Genomic DNA, 20146 nt, shown 5'->3' on the forward strand with positions numbered 1-20146 from the left:
AGTTTGGACAACACTGCCTGTCCACCACCTCATTGACCAGGTATTTCATCCTCTAAATAGCTCAGTATTACACATTGTCATGAGGCATCACCCTGCACACCAAGATCTGCTTCATTATCTCGTAGCCTGTGCAATTGCAGCCACCATACCAGCTCAAAAGGTGGACTCCATCTCTCCTCACTGATCCTCGATGGTAATTTCTTTCTCAGGGACAGACTTAAAGCACAGTGGGAAATTTAAGAATTAAACCACAGCACTTTAGAACTTCCTTCTTTTCTTGCTGTCTTTAACTTATATTTTATGGAAAAATGGCAAAATAACTGGGAATGACCAAAGCAGGAACATGTGGCAGCAGCCAAGCTAGTTGTTATCCCAGATCAGTAAAGGGCATGGAGGAAGGATCACGTCCCACACCTGTTTCCCATGAAGGGGCACCCTGCTGTGGAAGGAAGGGTGTTTGCAATGAGCTTTGCCCATGTCCAAACCAGTTGTAATTTAGTTTGTGATAGCAGTGAGGTCCCAGCAGCTAAAGCACCAATGCAGATTGTTCAGCCCTGCTGCAGGCAATCCCAGATGGTGACCTGCCTGACCTGAGGAGCACTCAGCAGCATCCTCACTATGCCCATTACCTGTTTGCTCAGACACACATATCCACCCTGCAGTGCCATTTCTAACTGCGCTGCTGGTGTATCCCAAAGGCTAACGTCACAGACAAGCTGGCTGGGAGACTGTAGCAGCACATTCAGTTCTGTTAACATGTACTGCTGTCATGAATTCAGAGGCAGCCAACTGAAACATTAATGATCTGGTAAACTACGGAAAGGAACCAAGTCAGAGTGAAGTCTGCAGCACAATTACTTGACTGTTTGGGATGATGAACACCCATAGTTCCTCAGGATTTCAGCAGGAGGTGAGGGGGTTTGCATTTTTGTAATTCAAGTATATAATTAAGAATAAAAGTGTAGCAAGGAACAAGTCTCTGTATCCAGCACTCCAGATAGTGAAGAAATATGAAAGAAATGTCCTATACTAGGGAAACATCACTGGCTGCAAAAATCTGTACAAAAAAGAGTATTCAGATCTGGTAATTCTTAGAAACACTGCAGAGGTGACTTGCTGCAACGGTTTCACCACAGACACCAACAGCACTTCCAGCTGAAAAACAATCCTAGCTTTTCTGAAAGATTTTCTAAGAAATTATTTTTTTTTCTCCTTTAGCAAGCCATGACTCACTGCTCTGTATAGCACAAACAGCCACCAGATACAGAAGCTTAAGTGCCAGAAAATGCTCACTAGCTCACAGAGAGTGTTTCAAGTGGGAGCTTCAAAACAGCCTCCAGAACCACACTCGTGTTCAAAGGAGGTGCTAGAGAACATGGCTGTGTGAAATTTGGCAATACAGCTGAACTGGCAGGAACAGGGAGGTTAGTTTTGGCTCACATGAGATCCTCCACCCTGTAGTTTGCTTTGAACAGTTCTAATGAAAAACTCAAAGTGAGATTCAGCTGCAACCACCAGTTTTTATCTCAGGTTGGTCTAAAGCAGAAGGAATTTGATTTCTATGTGCATAACATTGGAGGAGGAATACATCTCTCTTTAGAGGAGACTGTACTTCAAGTTATCTTAGGAAGACAAGGTAGCCAGGAGACATATAATTCTCTCACATATATACAATGCATATAAGCAACCAAAACATCAATGTGGTGGAGGATAGGTTGAATAGGTAAGCGCATCATCCAGCTTGTAGCACTGGGCAGGAAACAAGCCTGTCCACTTTACTCCTTTCAGAAGAACAGTTAACCACTCCTCCTACCTCCTTGCTGAAGCAAAATGAGAAAATGCTGTTCTACACCTTGAATAGATGGTTATTTCATTTAGAGAATCCAAACGTGCCTCCAGAGGCCCAAATCATAGCTTTGCCTCTTACCATGATGTATTTTGAAAATCTCAAACCCCAGAACACAAGCGGATGGAGAAGGAGGTAAATCACAGGGTGCTGCTTCTTCCGACACATCGTAGGAGGAGCAAGAGAGAATATCCACTTGAGCATGGCAAGTGGGAATACAGGATAAGCAGGACGGTCAGCTTCCCCTTGACAAGCGTCCTGGCTGTGTGCCCCTCCAGGATCTCCAAACACATCAAAGACAAGAGGTGGTTACAGGCCACTAAGGCTTTTCCACCCAGAAGACCACTGATGTAAAAGGAAGGGTTCCCTGCCTCCTGAAAAACCAAGCATATCTTACTAACACAAACCAGCAACGTTTACTCTTCCCTGTAAGAGCAGATAGCATATACATAGCTTTCCCATTCTGCAGGCTACACTGAAAATGTCAGGAAACAGGACAAGCTAGCTTATGAATAATTGCAACGCCCCTCCTGAAAAAGGCTGAGAGGGCGGTGGGATGAAAGCTCCCAGCCTGGAAAGCTGGGACTGCCAAGGAGCATAAGAGAATAAGAGAAAGGCCAGTCTACGATATCCCAGCTCCATCTGTATGCAGAAATGAAAAGCATTGAGGAAAATACCAGTGCAGGCTATGGCGGCCGTTCCCAGGTGCAGGGAAATCCTCGGGGGAAGAGCACCATCAACAGAAAATACGGCAGACCTTATAAGAGACAGCTGACGTGGCAGATCCTACAAAAGCTTGTCTGCAGTATCTGAACATCTTTTGTTCTCTAGCCCTATTCTTTCACCTGGCAGCTCACAGATGAAAAGACCTGAGAGATGTTCCTGTCATAGGAGACTTTTCCTCAAAAGGCTCCTAAAAGGAGGAGGGACCAGGGTAATGTGGGGTCCACTACAGGGGATGTGTGGCAGAGGAAGCTTTACCCTTCTAATAATGACTTCCCTACATTTCTGGAAATTCTCCCTAACCCTATTCCCCTGCTACGTGCAGAGTGATAACAAAGCCAACATTGTCCATCAAGTCTCAATCTGAAGTGACTCATTTATTCTCAGGAGCTTTCTGTTCATTTTTTTTTTCAGCCTGGCATCCTAAGAAAACAAGGTTTCTGTGATCATATTGCCTGTCATATGTCTTAACTGTTTGTCCCTTCCTATTAACTTTTGAACCACACTGGGCTGAGTATAGAGGGCTCCAAAAGAAATTGAGTTTCTCTTACAGAAAATGAGTTTCTATAAGATTGGCAAAGCAACCTTTGATTGGGTAGGACAGAGACCCCAGTTCATGTCTCTGCTGAGAGAAAGGATAAGAACAACCAGCACTTATCCCTGCTTCTGGGCCTGTGCTAGGCAATCACCATGTGTGTGCCACCCAGCTGACCAGCACAGCTCATGCTGCTGCTTGTCCTGATTGTAGGTAGAGGTGAGGAAAGGGAAATGAGAGAACTCTATAAGAAATAGGGTCGGGGGGGAGGCTGAGCTGGAATACTGTGAAAAAGAAATGCAACATCATATCAAGTCCAGCCTCATACATAAGAAAACTTGGAGGGGTTTGTGCCAAATTGTCTGTAACTTCATGACACATCATCAGGGACAAATGCCAGTATTTCTTAAGTACTTACTGAATCCAGTATGTAGCCACACATAAACCAGCAACCAGTTGGAGAGTTCATCTATTAGATTTATTGCTACAATTTCTTCCCTTTTGCCTAAGTGTGGCAAGCAATAGAGAAGTCACAATGAAATCACTTTATCTCCTAATGTCACCACTTTCTAGGTCTGCACAATTAATGCAAGGTTCTTGAAACAAGTAGAAAGTGTGTGATGAAGCAAACACAAGGGCTCTGGAAAGAAGTCTCCTGTAAGACCGCAAGGCTTGGCTCTCAAGTTTGTGACATCGGTAGAAGGCAGCTCTCCATCCCAAGTGTGCTCTGCAGGAGTGTATTCCTACATCCACTGACCAAACTAGTGGTTTTTATGGAAAAGCGAAGGAACAACAAAAAAGTCCTTCTTTCCTGTAGCACCACATGATAAATTTCATTTGCCCCATTCTAACTGCTTCAAGTGACAGTGCAGTGTTTGTCTGAATTTTTAACAGATGTTTCTCAGTACTCTTGACCACTTGTCTCTCCTGAGGATTTCTGCAGTGGGATAGTTCTAGATAGTAATACAAACAAAGCTTGTAAGAGGCTCTTGGGGATAAATCTGTAGACAGTGCATCTAGGATGGGTGTGGGTATGGGTCCAAGCCTTATGAAACTTTGTAAATATCCTCTAAAGACTAGCAAGCTGGACTGACCCTGCCTGCAGATGTTTTTGAGTTTACCAGTCCCACAGTGAAAAGGAAGACAGCTTACAGATAACTGCAACACTCTTGAAACAGCCCAAGAGCGGGATTTAAACTGAAAGTTATAAAAGCAGAGATATACTGGAGCAGAACAGAATAATGCAAAGGATGATGTGTGATGGTGTAACTCCATTTCGATTCAAAATACCAAAGCTGCTGCGAAGGGGATCAGTCTGGGCTGAGGCAGAATTTCCCAGATGTCAGGTTACCCTTGGGAACGAGCACACTGGATTCACTTGACAGGTGTGAAGGTACTCATGCAGTCAGAACACAAATTGCTTTAAAAAAATAAAATCTCTGCTTTCATTTTGAAAGAAAATGAGTATCTGGCGCTAATGCCTGGCAAGGAGGCAGTGACATCTGCCCGAGTTTGTACACAGCCTGAGACAATCAGCTAAAACATGCTCATGGCTGCTAGTTTACATTATCAAAATGTAACCGTAGCCATTTAATACCAAAGTGAAATCTATTAAAGCTATTGTCAGCAGATGAAACTGGGGTGTTTTTTCCAAAAGGTCAGTCGACTAGCTGGAGAGTGGAAGCAAGCAAGGCGGCTGTGCCAGCCCTTAGGATGTGGCTGCATCGTGCAGGCTGATTTTGCATTCCCTTAAATGTCGGGCAAGAAGCAGCAGTGAGGTCTTGGCGGAGGCCAACTGCCCCGGCAGCTGTGGGCGAGGTGGCGGGTGGCTCCCCTCCTGCAGGTGGGCAGGCAATGGGGAGCCATGGGGTGAGCCCCCACGCATGCCCCTATCACAGCACGCTGCACCTACTTCTTGCCGGGGTAGAGAAAGGGATGGCTGTAGAGGACACCACTTTTGTCAAATCCATTCAGCTTGGGGGCGGCTGTGTCATTCACAACAATACCACAGCCCTCCCCCACCCCCACAAAAACCCATAAACAACCCCACTTGAGAACCACTTCCCCACAAATAGCACTGCATAGCTCCAAACACCCCCACTGTCGGCACAGATCGAGCACTTGCTGACATCTTCTGTATTAGCATTTCTGTTAACCCTTTTGCAAGATCATTTAACTGGGTTTCAAAATCCCTCATTCTGAAAAACGCCTGTTAAATATTGGATGTGACTGCTACACAAAGTGATAGCTGGGTAGTCGTAACCCACAAGATATATTTAGCTTCACAAATTCATCATCAATGGATTTTGAAAGCATTGTAGCCAACAGACTGGAAACCACATGAAATACAAACAGAACTTTTAATGCGCAAAGAGACTAAACAAAAAGATCCTTGACCTTCTTGCTTTCCCTTGCATACCATTATCCCCAGCGAGACAGCAAATGGAATGACGTGGAGAGCAACAGCTACCATCAAGCAACTTTGGAAGCCAATTTCTACAGTAGTTAAGCAGTTAATGGCGTTAATCAGAATGATAACTTATTAAATTCTACATTTATGCAAATAGCGTTTTGGCATATCACATGGAGACCTGAGTAGCAAAGCTTGCCAGGAACACGTCCCAGCATAGAACCAGTGAATTATTTGGGTTGGAAGGGACCTCAAAGATTGTTTAGTTCCAACCCTTTTTACATTTGCTGGTTTGGTTTTTTTAATGGCATGTAAAACAGCAACCAGAGAGGTGGGTGCATCAAACAAATCACACTTGAATTAAAAAGCTGCAGTCGTAAACTGATCTCCATCATCACAGATAGATTAATGAACAAATTGTTTAATTCTTCACCTTTAAGAAGCTGAGATTAATCCCTACAGCTAAATCCAATCTCTGTCTTTATAAAAAGAAGCTGACATTTCTTACAGACCTTCCTAAAGCAGGCAACATTTACTGAACAAAGAAAATAGCAGATATCCCTAACCCTCTCCATGATACAGTAGCTATGGTATCTGTAGCACAAAAATATCAAGCCACAGAGTAGTTTATGACTACGACATGAAAGGATGCTATCTGTGTGTGATGCGATGATTCAGGAACACTGCAGTTTAGTGCAGGCAGAACTTAACAGCAATCTTGGCCTTGTAAATCCTATGTAGCATACAGGGAGTTTTCTAAAAGAAAAAGGTAGCTGGCAACTTTTTAGCTCCAGGTTGCGTTTAAATTCAGTGAGGATGAGAAGCAGGGGACTAGATGAACAGCTATGAGCTGCACTTTTAATTGCTTTCAAGAAGTAAAAAAGAATATTGAGGATGTGATTATTCATGTAGTTCTCCCCTTTGTTGGTGCTGGTTTCTAATAGAATTAAATTCTGTACAGAATTACCCATTCATTTAGCTCATTCTCTGTCTCCAGGAAGATGAGGCGGGAACGACTTGCTGCAGGATGTTGTGCAAAATGAGTTGTTCACCAGTTGGAATTGTACCTCTGTTTTGAAAATCAATAATATTGCTTATACAGAAGCCTTAACTGTTGATTTATTGATGTATATTTGAATATACGTGTATCTGGGCACCTTCTCTTTGTTTGTGCACGGCCTGCAACTCAGAATGTTAAAATATCTCTGGAAAAATAATTGGCCTTTTTTCTCCCCTTTGGGTACAAATTTCTGTTTCCAAATGAATGTGCAGGTTTCCTGTTGCTGCTTTCATTTTAAAATATCAACTAATTCGAGGTTTAATTAAAACAGAGACTTTTAGATTACAAACACCTTTTTTCTTTTCTTTTCTTTTTTTTTACAGCACATATATTCTTTACCTTGGTATGATTATTGGCTATTAAGAGAAGAAGTTGTTGTTCTTCTTTAGTGTAACAAAATAATTCAAAGTTTTACAGCAACTCGCTTTATGGAGTCAACTTATGAAAGCATCGAAGCCTTTCCAGAGAAAACAGGATTCTCCCCACCTCCCTCTGGCTTTTCTCCCTACTGAATGCCATGGCCTTCACTCAACCAAAGGAAATGAAAGACAGACTGAGACAACAGCATCACGTGGGTGAAGGTCAGATTGATTTTCAGCTGTGTGGTGCTGTTTTATCACCCTCAGGACAAAAGTTAAGCCCTTCATTTTCTCATGTCTGCTTTAACAGACCAACTTATTTTTTCCTGAAATTTTGGTTGGGCTTCATGCCACCACAATTATCAAGGATAGCCTAATTTAAAACATTTGTGGAGATCTTCCTCAGAATAAAATCCAGAGCAGCCCACACACCACAACATTTCTATCCATTAAGTTTCCTCTATTCCATTTGTACAAATAGTGGCTCCTTGAAACTACTGAGGCTTCTGCAGTGACATTTGCTGACAGCAAAAGAAGAGCGGGATGCAGCTGCCGGCTGTTCAGCAATGATCCTGGGCACAAGGAGAGGAGCATTTGCTATCTCAAAAGGGGCAAGTTCACAAACTGTTTTTCTCCCCATCCTCCTTCCCTCTCTCCCTCCTTCTCCTGCCTGCTTGGAGTGGCCAAGCTTTCAGAGAGCTGAGCCTCCCGCCTGTCACTCGGTGATCCAGACATGCACGGCCAGTTACGGTGGCAGCCGCTGGAAAAGCAGACAGTTTTGCTAACTCAGGTTGCACTTTTCCCAACTCTAGTGGCACTCACAAAATCTCTCCCCCACAACTTGCTGTAAGCACTGGCTCTCCTCATTTCTCTTTTAATTAAGACTGAAGCTCACCCAAATTAATGATGTTATTTTCAATACAGGCAGTTTCAGCTAGTTGGGTCTTCAAAACTGAACTGATTACCATAAAATGAAGCATTTTGTACATCACAGATACATATGTGTATACCCAGCTATGGAGAGAAAGAATATCCTTCCTCCTGCTGTTTGTATTTTCAGAGCTTGAACTGGCAGACAGAAAACGCAATGTTCTCTCATTTAAGCTACAAGACAAGAAAATTCTATTTATTTTCATTTTCTTTTGCTTTAAATTTTGGATTAAATTTGCCTTATTTGTGTGAGGAATGCAACAGCATTGTGACTGGCTCCTAAACAGGACAGCTGATCCTCCATAAAATGCAAGGAATACTATCTGCTTTATTTATATATACCAGAGGCTCTGGTTGAAACCAAACCCAGTTACAATGGATACCATGAAAACACCTAATGGAATACAATTCCTACATGAAATTGCTCTTGTAAAACAAACCATGGTAAGTGTAAGAGAGGAGGGAGTAGAGAAGGGCTGTAAGGTGAGATCAAGCAGCCATTCGGGTCAGATCTGGTTGCAGTCTGGATGCAAACTAAATAACTTGCTGGTTTTTGCAAACAAAGATTTGACCAGCACATGTCTTCAGCTCATCTAAACCTGTCTGAGACTGCCTCCAAGATAGCACATGAAGTAGTCTGATTTCTTATAGCACCTCAAGGAGATCTGCAGATGCTGGTCCCCACGGGACAGTTCAAGGAAGGCTCTGCATGTGTATGGAGCCCCAAGGAAGCGTAGGCTCTGCAACAATGGGCAAAGGAGCAACTGCAGCTGAGAATAAAAGAGAAAACAGCAACGGGGTAAGGTGTAACTCAAATGTGGAGCAACTCCGCTACATGCAGGGCCAGGAAAGGGCAAATTCCAACACAGTGTCAAGGAGAAGACTGCCGTGAACAAGGTTCGAAATAGTAGCAGCCCAGAATGGAGCAAGCAAGAAAACAGCCTTTGAAGAGAAAGCTCACAGGGACACCACCACAGGCAACAGGGAGAGAGAAGGGAAGACAGCAGTTACCCTGAGAAGACAACCAGAAGAACTCACAAAATGAAAATCCCATGTGATGCAGAGACAGACCACAGACCGAGTATTAATCATAAATGTTAAAAAACTGTCCTGGAGGCACGTTGAATTTTTGGCTAGCTTGGCCTTGGTGAGCTGCTATGGTTTATTGATGCAAATTGATCAATGTAATTCATATCTGCTTAGACTACTCCTGGAGTCCAGTAAACCAGCTACATTCAGTTTTGCTCAGAGAAAATGAATGTGTATGTGTATATGTTTATATTTCTGTAGACTGTGAGGTCATAAAGGGAATTTATTCTACTTCTACCTTTCCAAATTTTCTAATGAGTAATTAGTAGATGTAGACTTCTAAAATGACCATTTAATATAAATTATACTGAATCTCATTTATTTTAAGAGATATTATTAAGGACAAAGTCTGCACAAGTGAACTGAGTTCACTGTAGAGGAAATGACTGGGAATTATGTTAAAAAAATCTATTCAAATGTTTAATGTAACAGATTCCCTGGAGAAGAGAAAAGCAATGGGCTTCTTCAGCCTTTCCTTATGTCCTCCTCAGCAAGGCTAACAGTAATTGAGTCCCAAAATAAGAAGGAGCCTAAAAGTCTTTCACCATTATGCTGAGAAACATTTTCAAGGAAGCCTAAAGAAGAGATGGACCCAGGCACCAAAAAAATTGTGCCTTCAAGGGGAAGCTCACCCCCAGAGTTACAGGTGTCATCAGCAACAGAACCCATCTGGATTAAAGAGCTTGGCTCTTCCACCAGTTTCATGCACATCATTAGGCAAATTGGTAAAGCCACAGTTAAAGTCATTTTCATCCAAAATAAGTCAGGCTGTTAAGGGTTCCCCCCAGAATGCTCCCCTAAACCTTGACCTCTCATCCCCCTCACATTGACATAAGGCTTGTGCAGCTCCACAGGACACCAGATCCAGGAGTTGTGCAGGCTAAAAATTAATGATTTTAATTGTCAACTCACAGACAACACAAACCTTGTGCCAGCATAAGGTAGGAGATGGAAGGAAGGAATACCTTTTAAAATAACAGTCAAAACTTAAGCCAGATTAGTGTGATGACTTCTTAATTTCATGACAATAAAAATAAGAATAATGCTTCCTTGTGTCAAAAAGGAGTTACTAGTCTCAATGTTTAGAGACGACAAAGTGCTCAAATGCCCTAAGAAGCATTTAAAATGAACAGACCAAGTGCCTTGAAAATCCCAAATGAATTTTTTCATAAGACAATGAAAGATGGTTGCAATAAGCAAGTTCTGAATAGCATTACTTATATTTAATACACATTATTTAACTTAAATTTATACTGAATGTATTTACAACAATTTTGAATTGAGTATGAAATTATTAAATCTATTTTTTTAGTTCATCTAACTATTAAGAACACTTCCTAAAACTACTTACAGGAAACAGCATTCAAAAGGTACATATTAATCACCAACGCTTTGAAGAAAGCTGCTTAGACCTCTCGTGGAGGTCTTCTGATGTGCAAATCCAGCTTGGAGAGCAACAGCCTCTCCAGCAGGTGCAGGGAAAAATATTCCCTTCATTCGATTTATTTGACTGGTTCAGTCCAATAACAAGTTTGTTCAGAAGAGGGAAACTATTTGGCAGGTGATTGCTAATTTGCTACTCGCCAGCCCACAGCAAAGAAAGCCATGAGAACACAGGCACCCAGTTGAGGCCGTCCGCAGGAGGCCACATACTTTGGTGGATCTATCCTACTCAGAAAGGACTGCTGTGCTGCATGGGTGCAGGCTAGCACAGGGGACACCACACAGCCCTCCCTTGAGTTGGCACTCGATGCAGGCTGAGCCCTGGGCTCCTAGACCCAGAGGCCATGCAGAGATGCTCCAGCGAGCGCTCCCAAAGCCAGCCAGCTGAAGGGGACCAACCCACGCTGGCATGTTTCCCTCAAGCCAGCCGGCACCGGGGGGTGGAGGCTGCTTTCTGGCTTCCCCAAGCCTGGAGCACAGTTAATAACATGCCAGCTGTATCTGCAGACAAGCCAAGTTTAATGAGGCTACAACAAAAGCATTCAAATATGCACTACAGAACTTCTGTGGGGATTTTTTTCTGGAGCTTGTTTTTTAAAAATGAAAGATAGGAATTCTTGACTCTGTTCGTACACACACGGTTTGGGGGTTTAATTGATTTTGTTTAAACCCATTTATATTCTGCAAACTCAAAGTAATCAACATTAGAAAGACTTTTTTTAATCCCACTACTTCCAACAGCAAAACTATGTTGTGTGATGAGTGCTTGAAATGCACTGCTGGTTGCTTTTTTCTTAATAAACATTGAAGTCTTAATTGTTTTTCCTCTACACGGCCAGACACCATCTTTCTGTCTGCCAGGTCTTCACACCAGGACAAGCACTATCCCTTGCCTTCTGCTAGGAAACCAGGACAGATATGCAAATACGAGATCTAGCACGAGTGGTGATGGGAGCACCTTACCCACTCGCTGTCCTATCAGCCATGCTTTGCCACGTGCCTCAGTCTCTTACTCTGTCAGGATACAAGAGGTATCAATACGAATATGAAGACAGCAGAGGGAGCAGCAAAGGAAGTCTGCTCAGGCATGAGTAGGTGGAGAAGGTGCAAAAGGAGCAATCACTGTCTCCTCTACCAGAAGACTCAGAAACTACCAAATAAAAGCAGGTGACAGATGAAGTGAGCAAAAGGGGATAATTTTCCCCAATATGTAAGTGAACTCCAGGTTCCCCCATGGGAAATGCTAGATGCATTTTTTGCTTCAAAAAGAGAATATTCTGGGGAAACAGAACTATGGGACCATCAGGCTGGCTCAGTACAGCCATCCTTATGTGAAGACTATTTATCCAATGGTCTGCTAAAGAATGGGGGAAGAAATCAAGAAAAGAAACACTTTCAATGCACCTCCTATTCTGCACTCTGAAGATCTTGACAGCTCTGAGTCTGCCACAACGGTTGATACAGCCAACACAGTTTTGTCCCTCAACAAGGGATACAAAGACAATGTGTGCCCTTCAGCGGCACCCCAGCCACAATCTACACTCTTGTGCGTCTGAGACAGGACAACCTCTACTGAGCTCTCTAAGGCATTATTAAAAGGCCACTCTATAACAAGCACACATCTGTTGTACTCTCCAGGCTATCCTCACTGCATTTCTGAACTGAGTTTCACATACTGGGTTTTGTCTATAACTCCCTCAATGCTGGGACCAGCTTAGGGCAGCAGTGATCCTCCTTCCTGTGGGCACCAGCTGCCCTTGCATCACCCAGCAAGCTCCAACCCTGGAAGGAGCCTTTCCACTGCAACCCCTCCCTCCCCTTTTTCAGAAAAAAAACCCAAACCAACATTATTATCTAAGATTTCTATAATGCTGAGAAACAAACCTGCCCTACACAAACCCACACAATACTCCCTATGTTGTAACATGGTGATGGATCATTCTTTGCAAACAAAATTCAGAAGTGGGGGGAAGAAGGGGAAGTGGGTCTCAGACACCCCCAAGTGCCCCAGAAGGGCTGTGTGAGACCTGGGGTGGTACAGAGGGTACCCCTGTCCCTGAGGTGGGACAGGCTCCAGTTCCCAAATGCAAGCCCTGCTGCACACAAAATTCTCATGGCCAGCACTCAGCAGCTGGCCCTTGCTTCACAGCATTTGGGGTACTTCAGTATTTGTTCATCTCCCCATTTCTGACACAGCAGCATACCAGGAGGTGAGAGTGGCTTTTCAGCCAGCCAAGCGCCGTTCAAGACTTCAGAAGTATTTGTGCTTTCATTAAGAGGCCTCTTTTAAAAGATCCACCCACTTTTTCTTCTATCCATTTTCATGTATACCTGTGCTTATTTTGCAGACTACTTTTTGAACTAGATAAAAGTAGATAAAAGAACTCAATTAAAGTAGCAAGAATGAAACAGTCCCTTGCCAATACAAACAAGCTAACTTGTCATCCTTAGCTCCTCGCTGGGCCATATGTTTAAAAGTGACAAGGAAAATGTTCTTCCTGTGTGAAAAACATATGCTGCTTGAGGAAAGACATCATCATTGCTAAGAAATGTTTGTGCAGCCTCAGAATGCACAGCCGGGTCATACACAATGACTGCTGGCTACGTGGAGGCTGAGAAAGGGATAGAGACAGCTCTTTACCTCCCCTCCTACCAGGAGTTTTGGTTATAGGCAACCAAAGCACCCGCAGCTGTGCTGGCAGGGCTCCTATCTCCGCACACAATGCCTGGTGCTGCCTCCCTTGCCACCATCCCAGAGGGACCCGGCACAAAGGTGGCAGTGGCGATTTGCAGGGGGTGGTGCCTGGCACACTGGCACGCTCTTATCAGCCAGCACACTGTCCGGCTCCTCGAACCCAGCTGGGGATCTGCCGCAGGCTCACTGCTGTGCCCCCACTGAGGGAGACCTTCCATGAGACCACAAAGCAAATCCCGAGCTGGGTGTTTATGGCAAGCAGGCATTGTTTTAAATTCATGTCCCCGCCCCCCCAAATCCTTACAGGCACCGGCACGCCTGCAACATCCAAGAGACAGCCCGAGAAACAATTGCTGGGCTGGGCCCTGCTAACGCCTTGCCACACAGAGGGGCCGTGTGCCCCAGCCAGAGAGGAGCAGCCCCGGGGTCTCACCTACCTGCGCCTGTCGGGCAACTCGCCGATCTGCATCTGGATAAGCAGCACTGTTAGGGAGCATAACACTTTGCACATCGTTCAGAGACATATGCAATACATGAAGCGCTGCGCTAAGAGCACCTTCGTGGGCAGCCCCCACTCACGCCGTGCACCCCACGTGGGGCAGAGCCAGCACTGGCAGCTCAGGAAACGCACTGCATGGGATGCACTGAGAAACCTCTGTATGGGCAAGGTTACCCTTAAACCTTATTTGTCATTAAATTTGCAACTGTGTCTGACTTCAGATCCAAATTCACATATGGGAATATGCTTTATGATAAATAGATATTTCACTGAGCACCTGTGTAAAAAGCCAGGCAGCACAGCACCTTACCAGCACACTAGTTTTCTGCTATCTGTAGGCAGAAGTCCTGGAATGAGCCTCCTCACAGGCTGGCTGGGAACCGCCAGGCAACTCAAACATCACCTGTATGGTGACAGGGGTCAGGGGACTTGGACCTCATACCATCCAGCCATGTGTACCCCTACAATAATCTGGGGTTTCAGAGCACTCAGCACTGACAGGTACAAATATTGACTGCATGGAAATACACAAAGCACCTGGGCACCGTGGCCTAGGTAGCTGCCTAAGCCCTTGGGAGCCCTGCTGCCCCTGCACCTCCAGTGGGGACACCTGGGACAAGCTAAGGACAGAGTCTGTGCTTGGAGCCCTCCAAGTGATTGACAATAAAAATGCTGCCCTGGTGCCCATTTTCAGATCTAGACAGCGAGAACGGAGGACTCCAGGGAAAATCCATGTTTTTACAGTTTGTGATATTACTGAGCTTTTCTGGTGCCAATTTTAAAACACTGCTACGACCTCTGGAAAGAAGGAAAACTGCATTTCAGCACGACAATGTAGAAAAGAACAAAAAAATAAAGGAAATGTTTGAGCTTTTTTTAGCTTGAAATACTAGTCAGGTTAAGAGAAAGGAGCAGAATTCTGGCAAGGACAAGAGCACTCAGGCTGAGCCACAACACAGTAATTAGGGCCAGTAGGTCATTAGAGAGACAGCTGTATAAACTAGGTGTATAATTAAGTTTCCACACTGCTTTTTCATAACTGTATTTCAGTTCCTTTTGTGGAGGACAACCAGTAATTCATAAATTTAAAGGTGCAACAACAGCAGCAGCAAAAAGGCAGAAAATCTCTGACTTGCCAATCAGGTGCAACCAAAGATTACAATTTGGGGGAGGGCTAATTTTGGAAATACATGTAAGAAGCCCCCCTTGGTCAGTGGAAAGCACAAAGTGCCATCTGACAGAACATTGACTGGATGTTGTTACTTGTCGCCAAGCTGCCGTATATGGCTTTCTGGGTAAGCATCCCGCATACACGGTTGCACGGCAATTGTAATTCTTGTAGCAGGTGAAATACAAGAAAATGCAAAATTATACACTAGCATGAAACAGTTACAATACCTCATTTCAAATGTAAGCCTAGTGTACAAGTTAAGGGCATTTAAAAGGAGCAACTGCAAGACTTTAATTATAAACTAGTTCCTACCGTACAGTAGTTTAGAAAAATCAGCTGCTTCCAAGCTGGCAATATCCATATATAGCTCTGCTGCTGTTTGAAACAGACAACCTGTAAAGTTATCAACAACAGAAGAGGACCTCATGAAATGCTCAGAGACCCCACCGAAACCTACTTCTGTCCACTTCATTGATGCACTAATTTGCTTTAATACATTCTACATTCACTTGAGGAACCAAAGGAAAAAAAGCTCACATTAGGCTATTCTGACCCATGAGGGTAAAGGGGTGACATGGGTGGAGGAAGCAAAAATAACACAATAAAATCCTGGAGTTAGATCCAGACTGTCACAAGTGGATTAAAACACACAAGCAAAATGGCACAACTCATGGCTTTTTAGCCACCTTTCGTCAGACAGCAAACAACTCGGCACCAGCCACCAGACAATGATATATCACACAACAGTTGCTTGATGTATGCAGCCTCTGGTGCTGGCCAGAGGACACAGTAATTTGTAAATCCATGTGCAATTCTTTACTCTTGTCAACTAATGCTGTAAGATAGCATCACCCTACAACACCTACCCACTCACAGCCATGTGCAAAAAAATGTATAAAAAAGACTGCATGTGATGCTGACAGCACTGACTGGCGTCTCTGGTTAGGGGGATGTGGGATACTAGTGAGCTTTAAATTAACTGTAAAAGCTTAACACATCCAGTGTACACACTACACTAACTGTTTTCATTTGTTCTCAGAGTATTTTTCAAGATGCTCACTGGTTGTTTAAGGTACTATTTCCAGGACTGCTGCAGGAGAGCTCATTTATGGGGGCAAGCTGGGAGACAAGGGAAGACATGAGCCGGTAAGGAAATGCGATGTTCTTTCAGTACAAGCTGCCCCCATTTAGACCCTTTTCAGATCCCCGTAGACACTGGAAACCTACAACCTGCAATCACAGACATCAGTCATGAGCAAAAGGTATAAAAGGCACCTAATTCTGTCAGAAGGAGAACATCTCTACTACACTGACATCAAAAGAAATGCCATGCACTTATGCTACCGGAGATGTCTAGATTTCAGTGGTATTTTGTCCTCAAAGAAACAAGTCTGCAAAACATGAAAAAGCAAGGGGGGAAATGGCTGTTTTGTTACCTCCTTACATGTCAAAGCAGCTGTGTTCAAACTGTATTATAACTTCAGCACACCATAATGAATTTCTAAGGGATTCCAGTGAAATAGATGGTTTATCCTATTCTTTGGAGTGATCTCTCACAATCCTGCAACACTCCTGAGCTACACTACCTTCCTAACTTCAGTATCCCAACGGAAGTCATTAGTTATGTTGTATTATCAGCCTGGTGATATTATCACTACAAATACTACCTGTATTGATCTGGAGCCATGTAGACATAACTGAAAACCCTGCTTCAGATCAAGACGTGAAAACCTAGCTTGCCAAGAGGTCAGGCATTGCATTACCACCTCAGATGTGTCATGCAGGCATTATAGGCAAAAGGAGTGCAGCACAGCTAAGGAGGACACAGCAAACAACTTATTTTGTGGGGTTAAATCTTTAAATATACCACACTTCATAACACAGTCTTATATTTTCACCCAAGTGATGCAAGTATTTTCACATGAACTTTCAACAAAAATTCTCATGGCTACTGAACAAACTGGTGTATCTAAAAGGTGGTGGGATTTTTCTCCTCAAGGTAAACTACGTGAACATCAAGCAATATTCCCACTTGTCTTCATGGAAATATTCTCATTCCAGAATATGAGACTGCAATCTTCCTATTTACTTTCAATCACTTGAGGACACTAGGTTAAACTAAATAGAAAACAGACACTCGTGTTCTGGAGCAAGGATTTCTTCACATGGAGATAATTGGCACCTAGTTCATGTATATGCAGATAGTAACATGGTGCCTTCTTGTCACAAAATGTCTTTACAAATCATCAGCACATGTGAATACAGTAAAAGAAGATGAAATTATGCTACCTGCAAATAAAAATTAGCAATGGGAACATTAATAAACTGTTTTCATAAGTCTAAAAAACCGTAATTTTTCCTAGTCTCACTAACAGAATATTATGTTGTGGGTAAAAACAAACTGAGGTGTGAAAACACTGACTACTGATATGCATAGAACCTCTAGGTTGCTACATATTCATGTACATTTGCCTCCAGACAAAAAGTTGCTCCTTTTCATAGCACTGTTGCTCACCAGTCATAACCTCACATTCCTCCTCTGGAGTCCTTGTCTGCAGCACCTGCTCCCCTCTGCCTGCTCCACTCTTCCAGTTGTGCCATTACAGCTGTTTGGGGGACCACAAGAGAACCACACCCCAGCAGACACCTAGGCTAAAAAGAGCCTTTCTTTTGGTGGGGCTCATCCCCAGCACCACAAGCAGCTGTACCAGCACAACAGAGAAGACAGGGCAATGACAAAGAAACGGCCACCCAGGGAGAGCTGCTGGAGACAGCCTGTGGCTGCATGGCCACCCACCTGCCCTGGTGAGATCCTCCCTGTCCTGCTCCCCATGTGGGATGCTATTGGGAACAACTTGTCTTCGCAACTGCTTCTTTGGAAAGGACCAGTCTACCCATCTGCAGGCTGGGGAGAAGCTCCAGTGGTCCTGCATCCTTCTTTTCTGCTCACCAGAAATGAGAACAGGGTATCCTCTCCTCTGCAGACCAGAGTGAGATAGGGGAGGGTGCTCTTGGGGTGGAAGGGAGACTGAGCACACTTGATCCCTCCTTTCCCTTGCTGTACTCTCTTTCCTAGGCACTTTTTTGGCTGAGCATCATTTTACTTATGCCCAAAATGAAGAGCAGAAAATACAGACTAATTAACAGACAAATTAAGTGGCCAGAGAGGAACATGCACTCCAGGGAAAGAGGATGGGATACTGCTGCACCAGAGGAGAAGCTAACCCTCTTTGTCCTCTGCCAGGCTCAGCATGTCTGTCTGTCAGAACTGCAACTGCCTAAAAATATTTCACATGAGTGCGGAGGAAAGTGATGGCAGAGTATTCAAATCTTGGAGGGCGAAGACTGAGAATCTCTGATTTAAATACATATGAAGATATTATGCACTCCCCCTCCTAAGATTTTATTTAATCTTTGGTAAAATCTGCAAAGCTTTTTACTACCCCCTGTAAATCAGCTTAGTGTGCTCTGCAGAATATCTGCTGCCACTGCCGGCCACGCAAAGGCAGCCACGTAAAAGCAAGACACGTTGCGATTGTTCACACCAATGCTCTGAGCTTGTTCCGTCTTTACACAAAGTAAAATCAAGATCAGCATAGGCTGATGCTATCCTCACCTCCATAGAATTCAAAAGGCAAAGCAATAACCTAGGGAGAACAGTGTATTTTTAGGGTGGGATTACAAAACTCGCACTATGAATTTTAATCTCAGAAATTGTCAGGCTCTTTCATGGGTTCAGAGGCCTTTCTTCCTGGGAGTTTTATGCACTTCTGTCTTTCAACTTTTTTAATCTTCCTACATCTAGAAAGAGAGGGGAAAAATACCCTGCCTGAAATTTTTACCATTAAAAAAAAACATAGCATTTTTGTCTAACGTAATTACTGGCAGATTCCAATTGGAAAGCTGTTGCTTTTATTTTAATTTTATTAAAGGAGTGAACAAAGGCTACCCAAGGCACCACAATAAAATTACATTAACTGTAAAATTACATTATTAATTCTTTAATCTCACTTGAGGCCTCAAGCTGTTGCTATGTCCAATTACCCAGCTAACCACCTGTCAGAACTGTAAAGCTAGTTTAACATTACCTCCAGGACAGTTGTGTGCCCTGTGTTCAGTCAGGTCTGCCAGTGAATCGAAGTCCTGCTGACAGTTATCGCAGGTGTAAATTGACTCATCCTCCATGTCTTCATCTTCCTCATTTCTCTCTTCCTGGCTCGTCACACTGTTCCTCTCTTCCAGGGCCCGGCTGTCCTTTGCTTCGCTCTCCAGCTCTCCTCCCAGGCCACCTGCCAACAGCAAGAACATGCTCTAAGTTTGAGAGGTCTGTAAAATAAGAGCTTCAAGAAGGATGTTGCACTTATTAAGATACATTTAATTACAGCCGCTTTCACATTATCCCGACACCTTTCATTATATTAATGTGGCTTTTATATCATGCGGTGCAACAATTCTCAACTGTATTCTCTGCTGCTTAGTGCGAATCCTGCAAACACTCTCTCCTAATCTTCTCTGGTGGGTGTATAGCGGGAGCCTCTAACTCTCTGTCATATAAAGTTGTTAGTGTTTTATCACTTAACCAGGTTCTCAAAGCTTTAAAAATTGGCAAGATTAATTACAGCCCACAAAAAAAAGGCATGTGCTGAATTTTAATTCTCAGCACTCTCCTCTCCCTGCTGCATCTATGCCCCAAAGTTACTAACAAGAAAAAATTATCTAGTTGAAGACCCCCAAAGCACATGTATGCCCCCAGGATGTGAGAGGTCCTGCTGGCCTAAGAGGCACTTTCTTGGGCAGATGAGCCTTGGGTTGTGCTGTCCTAGCCAAGAGCTGTCAGCATTGCACGTGACCTTCAAGTGTCTTCCGCATGTTTTATCCTCTGTGACTGAAATGTGGGCTAGCACAAACATCCTTGCCAAAGAATCCATGAGTTTTCACATGCATTAGTGCACATGAAGCCTGAGCATCCTGGCAGCTCCCAAAACACCCCAATGCAGGGGAAACCTGCACCCTGGGGCCATGCAGGAGTCAGTTGCACACATGGAGCAACTGGCTCTTCATTGACAGTGGGGTGGGAGGCAGGAGCAGCTAGCCACAGTCAGTCCCTCCAGTGTGCACTCAGTGTCCTGTAATGAGGATTGGGCTTGCAGTCATGTCTTTGTGAGTCCTTGTGACTCCAGGACACCCCCTCAGCCACACTGAACACCCAGGCACACCTGAAGCCAGTCATGCCCAATGGCTCCACACAGCACTGTGGTTGAACCTTACACAGCTCTCCAGAGAGAGAGCAGAGGTGAAAAAGTCCTTTTAAGTTCCTGTTGCCCTCTCAGCAGGGCAAGCATTCATTAGACATGCTAGCCACTCTGACCAGGCTTTGATGACCAGC

General features: G+C 44.0%; 1 protein-coding gene across 3 annotated transcripts in view; it reads right to left on the reverse strand.

Annotated features, from left to right (window-relative positions):
• Window positions 1-20146, reverse strand: part of ZNF423 (zinc finger protein 423) — a 231561-nt gene that overhangs the window by 143723 nt on the left and 67692 nt on the right. For 2 of the 3 annotated variants that reach the window (XM_054170101.1, XM_054170103.1), the window contains exons 3-4: window positions 18849-19049; window positions 15073-15153 (exon numbers count right to left, since the gene is read on the reverse strand). In XM_054170101.1, the coding sequence (XP_054026076.1) occupies window positions 15073-15153; window positions 18849-19049 (282 nt within the window). The remainder of the gene's footprint in view (window positions 1-15072; window positions 15154-18848; window positions 19050-20146) is intronic. The other variant, XM_054170102.1, reaches the window with a different exon arrangement.

This window comes from Dryobates pubescens, chromosome 19, assembly GCF_014839835.1.
Source record: "Dryobates pubescens isolate bDryPub1 chromosome 19, bDryPub1.pri, whole genome shotgun sequence".
Classification (NCBI taxonomy): Eukaryota; Metazoa; Chordata; class Aves; order Piciformes; family Picidae; genus Dryobates; species Dryobates pubescens.